The sequence below is a fragment of the Nesoenas mayeri genome, assembly GCF_963082525.1.
Source record: "Nesoenas mayeri genome assembly, chromosome: 6".
Lineage (NCBI taxonomy): Eukaryota > Metazoa > Chordata > Aves > Columbiformes > Columbidae > Nesoenas > Nesoenas mayeri.
In genome coordinates this window covers 23616580-23626512 of record NC_137545.1, presented here as the reverse complement: position 1 = coordinate 23626512, position 9933 = coordinate 23616580, and the positions used below count along the sequence as shown (strand labels likewise).

Genomic DNA, 9933 nt, shown 5'->3' with positions numbered 1-9933 from the left:
AATGTTGCAGAAGAGCATTATCAAAAAAAGGAGGAAATGGAGAGCCAGGTTCATACCAGCTGCCAAAGAGGACGCTGTATTTACCACTCCAGTCCCAAAGAATCATTAAAGTCTGAATAACTCTTTGCCATCAAAGACCTTGCTTACAGCATGTTTAGATGGAAACACAATAAAACTGATTTGCTTTGATCAGCTCTTCTAGATTATATGCTCATGATTTGTACCAAACAGCAAAGACAAATCCTGGCCCCACTGGGATCAATAGTTCTTTTGCATACCCCAAGATTTCATTACAGGCTTTTATAAGGCTGTGCCATTAAGACATCATTATTCACACAGAACAATCAGGTTTTGTCAGAGAACATAGGTCCACATTAATTTTTTTTTTTAAACTGAAGGCACAACGGTTGGCAAATATTCGTCAATTTATCAAGACTTACCACACTCAGCTGACTATTCAGCCTCAATTTTGAGCTGTCAAATCCACTAAAACACATTTTGCAGTCAAAAGATTAAATACAGGTTTCTATTTTATCCTTCTTCAGATACAATCTTCAGTGAAGTTGAGTTTTGATTTTTTAAATTTTCTTGTTAGATTATTTGAACTTTTGAACTGTTTTTCCTAACATTCACACATGTGATACGACTTCAGGGACTGTGAACCACATTCTTAATAATACTGCTCTTCAATGTCTCAATTGAAAATATTGTAAATGGTGTGCTTTAATTATTTTACACAAGTTCAAGTCAGGTAGGTTTTTGTTTCTCCTGGGCACTTTCGTCATGTACTGACATGTATAGTATAATGAATTAATACTCTTGAAATGCCATTACAGCGTGATACAGTCAGGTTAAATGGTCCAGACTATCCTGAGGCCATGAAACACTAGAAGAAGATTGTGTGAAATGTGCATATTTTTAACAGTTCACAGCAGACAAGCTATGTGCATTATTCACATTGAGGTGGCAAAAACTGGCCTCCCTAGTGGCTGAGTATTCCTTTAGCATATAGAAACACTGAGATGGTACTTTGCCAGCTATGCTGGCTCTATCTCCAGTCCTGTTGCAGGCTTGTTTGACACCTTGAGAAGGACTAATCAGGGCTCTGTCACATTCTAGTAACATGATATCATGCTAAAAGACGTTAGTTAATCCCTCTTAACAGAAATTACTCAAGGCTTCTCAATAATGTACTGAATTTTGCTAACCAATGGATGAAGTGGTCACAGTTGAGCCAGAATAGCCTGTAAGAGAGGTACCCACAGACGGGAGGGACAGACAAGAGAGCACCAGGAAAGACGTTTAGAAGAGTCAGGCTTGTTGCTACTTCTGCCCATTGGGAAGTGATAGTGATGGCTGTTGCTGACACAAGAGGTCATGCTACACCACAGCAGTTGGCATCTCTAAGCCCCAGTTCTTCATTCAGTGTCTCTTCAAAGTGGCCCTGCAACCTCATGTAGCTCTGAAGCTGTTACCACCTATGCAGTGGTAATGGCAGTGATGAAGGGGTGTAATATCACTTTGGTTTCCTTAATAGTGCATAGTGCACTAATAGTGCATAGTGCACTTAATAGTGCACGCTCACTTGCAGAAAAAGTTTATCTTTCTTCATGGTATCTCTCCTCATACTTCTAAAATTATAAGGAATTTCCTCAAAATGAGTATAGCCTGTTTAGCTGTGGTTTCAAATATTTCTCATATCCCCCTTTATTCTTTGAAAAAATGTTAGGCCTCTCTTTTCTCAGATTGGAATACTGAGATCAGGCAGCTGAGAACTCTTGGATTTCAAACAGTGATGGAAAACATCCAGAGATCTGGATATGCAGCAATATTTGAGACCTCAGCTTCAGCTGGTGCAATTGTGACATGGCCTTTATATTAATTTAAGTCTTTGACTCCTGCAAAGATTACCAACCTTAATGTTAACTACTGTCATGTTGGAAGCATATGTGACCTGGGGCAGCTGGGACCAACTTAGTCAACTGAGTATGCAAGTCTGTAGTGTCGTCTCTCAGAGATGTCCAAGATACTTAAATAAGTTTAAATAGTTGGTGAACAGAAATGTAATTAATTATGTGCTGAAGCACTCAATGTCTAGATTCCTTAAGAAAATACAAAACATTTTCTTTACAAAAATTTGAATTCCAGCAGTAAATTTATAACATTTAAATGACAGCATGAATGCTCTTAATCATAGCTTTTAAGACACTTATTCCATTTAAAGAATACATAGAGTGTAATGCCATTAAAATGTTTAAATAAACACTTGGTAAAGTTTGTAGTGAATGAGGAAAGAAAGCTTATCTCAGATGCATCAATGCACACAGATTTTACATTGGTATGATTTAAGTTTTGATAAACTGTAACCACAAGAATTGTGCAGGTACTGAGAACATCACAACTTCAGAAGGCTGCAAGTCTAGAAGTGTAGTGTATGGTATGTCACATACCTGGAATTCTGGACAGAATATCATGAATCCCACACAAAAAGTTATAAAAATGTGGAGGCCTCACTAAGCTTTTAAAGTTGCACCTGGAAAAGAAAAAAGAAAGAAAAATTTATCTTGAGGGCAGACATCATTCATTAATAAAAGGAAATCACCTGAAGCCAAGAACTTGCTACCAAACATACACACAGAATAGTTACTTAATTAAGAAATGATTTGCAAGATATGTTTTAAGGTAGGAATTAGCAGTGAAGAAGAAAGAATGACAATGTTTTGCTTACGAGAGGCACACAATCCCAACCATAATCAACATTAATTTTCTTGCCAGAATCAGATTTTTTTCTCAGTAAGATTTAGGACCTGTGTGAGATTTATTATATTATTTTCAGTTAAATACCATATTATTTGTGTTCCCTAAAGGGCAAAAAATTGCCTTCTTGGCTGTGACTGTCAGAAGTGGGGTGAGCTAGTGGACATTTAAGATGGAAAGGAGGACAGCAGTTAGCAGTTAGCTGTCCTCAGTTAGCAGTTAGTTCTCTTTGTCTGCATGTAGGTGGAAAATGATGGGTTCACAGAAAAAAAAAAAAAAAAAAAGGTTTGTATGTATTTATGTGGAAGAGGGATACTTGTTTAACATGTTTCTTTGTACAATCCATAGCCGCATAACAGGTTTTGAAGCATCACACCATGTCTCAGTCCTTGTTCTCTAACTATTACAGTCTTTGAAAAGATATATGTGACAGACAAGCCTGGAGAAACATGGCTTTTGGACTGGTCTGTCTTTTTTGACCTCCTCATGCTGGGCAATCTCACCAGTAACTGAAATTTCAATTGGCCCAGTCCATGGGACAGTAAATAACTTTCTACTACAGCAGTAACAGGAATCCCTTATTATGAAGAGATTCGTTTAGGTCTGAAAGAGATCCTACAGACACAGACCGCTATGACGATGTTGAAAGTATGATGCCCAGTACCAAAAGCTGCCTTGCCAAAGCATGATAGATGCGCAGAAGGATGGTGGTCAAAGGTGTGAGGTAGTGATGGGGGAAGAGAGTGAATACAGCTGGGCTGGTGAGGAGGGAAGTGTGGTGAGGTGAGAGCAGTCCTCTTCCATACACATGCAAGTATGGACGAGGATTTATGTGTGGAAATGGCCTTGGGGGACTAAGCCTAGGATACATGGGCATAGCCTGGGGAGGACGAGAGAAGTGGGTGGATGTCGAGAAGGAGGAGCCAGGTTTGCTGTTCTTCCCCTTTCTCCTTGCCTCTTTCTGCTGGCCCCTCCTGACACACGATACCAATTCTTGCAGGAGCTTGCAGCCCAGACGCTCCCTCCTCTCCTCACAGAGCATCCAGCACAGGCAGGACAAGGTGGCTGACAGGAGGCCCAGGGCAGCATCTGGCATCTCTGCAGAGCCTGCTGCTTAGGAGCATCAAGGTAAGAACCCCCTCTCCTCTCTGTGTCTGTGGGCACCAGAATTTCTGTCTTGAACTAGCAGAAGCTGAGAAACCCAGCAGACATGGCTGTGTTAGGGATTTCTATGAGATGATAGCCCCGGCAGGTTCACTCTTGCCACAGAGCTGCCCTTTTGCTCTGTGAGCCTGCAGACAGATGACAATGAAACCAAAGTTGGGCAGGACTGACTTGTCAGGCCCTGAGTGGCCTGTGAGCTCCAGGTGTGGCTGTGAGCCCAGGACAAACAGCTCTGCTCCCTGCAGAAGGCAAAAGTCCTGTCAATAGGTATCTGTCAAGCCTGGGCTCAGCGCTCTGGGCCCACATCTCCCCAGGGTGGCACAGCAGGCACGTTCATGCCTGGACATCACCCTCAGGCCATGACTGTTTTTCTGTGGGACTGCTGAGCACAGGGGGGGCTGTGATAGCAAGCAGAGTGTACATGACCCTCAGTTCTTAAGTAAAGAGAGCAGGGAAAAACTTGGGTCTGCCTCTATACCTCCTTGTTCTCACGCCAACTCTGGAAAAAAGCAAGTTTAAAAAAAACCACCCCTGTGAATGACACTTGGGATTCACACTGTATCCACATGGTTCCAGCCATGGTTAAAGTCTTTGAGAAGCGCTGGTTGTACAAACACTACCAGGCAGCAAGAGAGAACTGAAGTATGTTTCTAAAATGTCTGTCTCCAGTTGTGCTAGACCTATAGGCACTGTGCTTGAAAATCACTCCAGTATGTCCCTTTTTATTATTCATTACATTTAAAAAATCAGCTTATTTTTAGGGACCATATTTTAAAATACAGACTGCTAAGCAACCTGTTGAAGCAAAACTGAATAATGTTTTATTGTCCTCGTATTGCTGTAATTCTGTATTATTATTTGTGTTGTTTAGGAAACAGAAACCAAACAAATTATGTTCTTCAGATTCTGGTGGCTTTTGTGGATACTTGAACACCATGAATATTTGGCAGAAAATCTCAGGGAAGAAAAGAGATATGGATTGAGAAGACCAAAACCTAAACATATTCTGTCAAATATGGTAGAAAAATATCCCAGCCCAGGTGATCAAGGTGAATATAGTAATTTTAAAACAGGTGTGGATTTTTTCCCCTGGTTCATTTATCTGGATTCTGTACTACACAGCTAACTTGCCCTGTAAGATATTGATTATAATCAGCCAGGCTTGCCTCATCCTATATTTTCACATGCCTTATTTTTGCACTTCTGTCTTTTTACTCCCATATTTACTTCTCCTGTTGTGTATTTCCGAAAAGGAGATTTCTTCTGATCTTTTTATGATATGACTAATAGCCTGTTACTATTACTACAGGAATAGTAGCCCACATAATTGTATTTTTATAGAAGTAATATCATCAGTAGTTCACAAAATTAATACTCTGCAGATTCTGCTTTTGAAAACTTTTATGTCACTGGATGTGAGTGTCAGTACCAGGGACAAAACCTAGCTCTGTCAAATCACATTCCAGTGTCTTATTCAGTAAGACTTATTTTCCTGTAGATGACTTCCACCTTCCCAGTCCTCATGCTGGTAGGATATTCAGTGAAATACCAGGCAAGAGGACAGAATGAGTGTATAAAACCACTACAACATTCCTCATTTCATTACATCAACTCACCTTCAGTTTCTTGTTCCTTAGGGCATCTGTTCTGAAGCAAATTCCTCAGCCCCTATATGCTCTGTCTTCATGAAGGTCTGACACTTGTGATCACAGATGTTTTCAAAAATTTCCATAATTGCACTCCCACTTTCGAAGCCTAAAATACATGTAAGGGTGAGGGTAGAATCAGACTTGGTATGAAATCACTCCACTCACCTACCTCACTATTTATTCTAGATGAAGACTGCATTCTGGAAATTGCTTTTTTACTGGACAGCTCCGAAAGTGCTAAGGACTATAATCATGAACAGCAGAAAAGATTTGTACTGGAAACAGCAGACAGAATGAAAAGTCTGCAGCTTAGTTCTGGACGTACCCTTAGCTGGAAGACAGCCTTACTTCAGTACAGCAGCACTGTTTTCATAGAGCAAACTTTCCGTGACTGGAAAGGTCCTGAAGCATTCAAATCCCACATTGCTCCCATCACCTACATAGGTCATGGCACCTACACAACTTATGCTATAACTAACCTCACACAGCTCTACATGACTGAAGGGACTCCCGGTAGTCTGAAAGTAGCAGTGCTCTTCACCGATGGAGTGGACCATCCAAGAAACCCAGATATTTTTGCAGCTACAGCTGATGCTAAACACCAAGGAATTGTATTTTTCACAATAGGGATGACCAGAGTGGCTGAGGAGGTGAGCAATGCTGCCAAACTCCGGCTCCTGGCCAGTGTCCCAGCATCCAGGTTCGTTTTCAATCTCCAGGAGAAGGAAACTGTGGAGAAGGTTGTCAAAGAAATGGTATGTATGAGAAAGGATTTGAAATCATTATAGGAACATATGTTAAAATGGTCTTATTTCCAATATTTTAAAATACCATTGCTATTAAAGAACCCCATATTTTTTACATGTTAAAGCAGCCCACTTTTATTAAGAAGACCCTTGCACCAAAGTCCAGGTTTCCTTTCCTCCCCACAATTCAGATCTTGCCAGCCAAAATATGTGAAGTTGTAAACTGAATTAGAATTAAAGAGACCTGTTGTGAAGTTATTTTTATCTCTGTTTTTCCTCCTAAGAAATGTATCGTAAACCTCCTTTCTTAAAAAACCCACCAATTTTTTATACCTTAATGCTTTCTTCTGTAGCAAGTAGGAATGTGACATTGCCCTTTGTACCAAAAAAGATGCAGCTCTTGCAAAAGTGCAAATAAATTCGTAGACCTTAATGGAGATACATAATTTTAGATAAAACTTGAACTTGGCCATCGACATCTTTATATATGCAGGGAAAACCTACCACATAATCAAGAGGAAATGTGTAAATTAAGCTTGAGGTTTTGCTTGGGTGCCCTTTTTCTGCCTTTTTCTATGGACGAACCTGATTTATAAAAAACATTCACTGTCAGGTGTGAAGAATAGAGCCATCCTCTAGCCTATAAATCTGGTGACACAAGCTGTGGATGAAGTCCTGATTCGAGCATGCTAAGAGATAAAAAATAGAAATATGAATAAAAAACAGGAGACTTATGCAGCCAAAGTGACACCTAGTTGATCTCATACAGGCCTAGAGCATGTACACAAGCTGGCCGTCCTATCTGTCCATCTGTCCTTCACTTTGACAGCCTGCCACTCTGCACTGGTTTCCCTGCATATCATCCTCCTCATCTTCTCTGGTATTACCATTGCTTTCTGCATCACAGCAACCGGTTCTCAAATGACTAAACACACTTTATTTCACCTGTTCCAAACAGGCAGCCACCCTCACCTGCCTTCTTTTGAGACAGTGGCTGCCGTCTGGTTTAAATAATGGCTTGGGCATAATTCTATGTGCATATACGTGAATTTTAGAGATGTATATTGCATTGCTGCTCATCAACACATTTATGTCCTCTCAAGAGACTACATCAGTTGTGAAACGTGGGACAAATGCATTGTATGTGGGTGTTTCAGCTGTAGAGATCTTCCAAAAAATAATAGCTAATTTGATGATAACTCAATGTAATGAATGCTGAAGTCAAATCTTTTCTAAGGTGTTCTTAATGTTCTCACTTTGTGTGTGCCTAAGAGTATGCATAGAAGAGCTTCTGATTTTCTCAAGTGTGAGGTATGTATTATTCACTTCAAAGAGAGGGCTGCTGCTATTCAGCACTTTGGAAACTGTAGCTTCTGGGTATGCTGTTCTCATCTACCCTGCTAACTATGGTGGCTTAGCTCTGGTTACTATTGTAATTTTGGCAGATTATGGCTGGACAGGGAGAGTTGGTGATTGGCGGAGTCAACAATCTGTAATAGGAATTGAAATTAATTAAAATATATTCAGACTGAAGAGACTGCTAGAATGTTTTCAGAAATTAAAGCTTAATTATGTTAGTTAATATGTTAATTGCATAATTCAGTTAACTAGCTGCCGAAACATTTTAACATCTTTCAGTGTCTTCCTGTAACGCTGGATTATGACTTCAAGTTTCTAATGTTGTTTCAAATATCTGTCTTTACAGAAAGATCTGTCTGAGGAAGAGGTAAGTATTTTTGTTTCCATTACAGAACTACTGCTTAACATAGATATAGCTCAGGAAGTTGGTTAAATACCGAGTCTAATGGGATTGCCTTCAAGTAAAACATGCTTTTGTATTTGCAGGACAGAGCTTTAATTGTTATTCTAATGTCATTTACTTTCCCGCCTTATTTTCAAACTTGAAAAGGAACAAAGTGTGAGTATTCAGGTTAGCAAGAACTTGCTGATATGTCTCGGCACATCATGCAGCATCATCTCGGCACATCTTGGCACATCATGCAGTGGATAAGAAAACACGACACAGAGCTGACTGGGGTTCAGTTCTAGCCCTTAATGCCCTTCCTATGTAATAGAGTTAAAGCGCAGAAACTCTCAGGAGGCTCCACCAGTGCACTTTTCCAGTTTGTCCACATAGTGTCACCCTGACTGCAGGTGTTGGTAGGTCGGCCTGCCATTTTGGGGGGAATAAATTCAGCTTTCCTTTTAAGGATGTGTGTCCTACTTGAGGTACAGTTATCTCGGGTAAAGACTGTTCTGATGAGCAGCTCAGGGAAACAGCTAAATATTTGAAATAGCTGAAGCATTTTATTTTTCACTACAGTCACAGATATGGCATACCAATCAACCAGCCTTGTGAAGAGTTTGGAGCTAAAGCCATTATAAAGATGATTGACATTTCAAGATTAGGAATGGTACAGATTTGTGGGTGGAATGTAGGAGGCCACATTCCTGATGAGTGGTAAACTGTTAAAATGTTTTTGTAAAACATGTAAATATAACTGGCTTCTGATCATTACTGGTGTACTCAGACTTGCCATGCAGTAACTTAAAAGCAATGTTTATGTGTTTTCTATTTCTTCTATTAAAATGTGCTGATTCAGACTATTTTATTCAAAGTGTCCCCAGGCTGCTACATGTAACTGTGAGAAGGGGGAAAGAGGCCTTCCTGGCCCTGCTGTAAGTAGCTGTCATTTCTCAAACAACTAAAATACAAGATCTGTTTCATTGATGGAGTGTTTTTTAGAAATTATTTGAACCCAAGTACTGAGACAATGAAAGTTCAAGGTTCAATACACAGTCGTCTAAAGTTATTATTATTCTATGCATTTACTTGGAGAGTGCAAGTACCTCTTAAAACAAAAGCATACACCTCAAAGAGTTCAAAAGAAGGCAAAACACTCACTTGGCAAGCTGGGTAGCTACCAAAATATCTGATCAGCTCTTTCTTCAGAGGAGACCTGAACAATTTTCGTTTATAGCAAAGACAAAAAGAGAAAAATGGCTGCCTATTGAGGCAGTACTGCTGCTCCCAGAAATTCAATTTCAAGGTTATGGTAAATATGAAGAGATTTAATAATAAATCTGTAGGAAGCAAATATCTTAAATATTAAAAAATAGTGCATATAATGTAAAATAAAATAATTTGCCTAACATGTACTATAGGAATTTTATTTTGTTGTTTTCAGGGTAAAAAGGGTCGCACTGGGGATGATGGAGCTCCAGGCCTGAAAGGAGCAAAGGTGATGTAATTTTTCAGATTTAGGAAAAGATTTGGTACCTCATTAATATGGAAAGACTACCCTAATAGTGCCCATGTATTTTCCACCTGTGAATTTCTTAAACTTCATCTACTCTCTTTTGCTGTAGTAAAGACTAAGATTCTGACAAATTAAAATCTTATATCTAACATATAAAATCATGAGAGTGTAAAAAGAGGGAGTGGGTATGCTTTCTGTATTTTGCTGAGATATCCAGATATCAGGACAATACTATCTTTTCCTGATTTCACTGATCTTGGTGTTGGATTATTCACAGGGTGAGCCAGGTCTTAATGGAATCCCGGGACAGGATGGAATAGAGGTAAAAAAATGGGTTTTTCCCTTCTTCTCCAATGA

General features: G+C 39.6%; 1 protein-coding gene across 1 annotated transcript in view; it reads left to right on the top strand.

Annotated features, from left to right (window-relative positions):
• Positions 1-4813: 4813 nt before the first annotated feature.
• LOC308041961 (uncharacterized protein) overlaps positions 4814-9933 on the top strand; it is a gene marked incomplete at both ends in the record, with an annotated part of 32457 nt that continues 27337 nt past the window's right edge. The window contains 6 exons of the mRNA XM_080346956.1: positions 4814-4970; positions 5757-6325; positions 8022-8042; positions 8936-8995; positions 9505-9558; positions 9854-9898. Coding sequence (XP_080203082.1) covers positions 4814-4970; positions 5757-6325; positions 8022-8042; positions 8936-8995; positions 9505-9558; positions 9854-9898 — 906 coding nt within the window. The remainder of the gene's footprint in view (positions 4971-5756; positions 6326-8021; positions 8043-8935; positions 8996-9504; positions 9559-9853; positions 9899-9933) is intronic.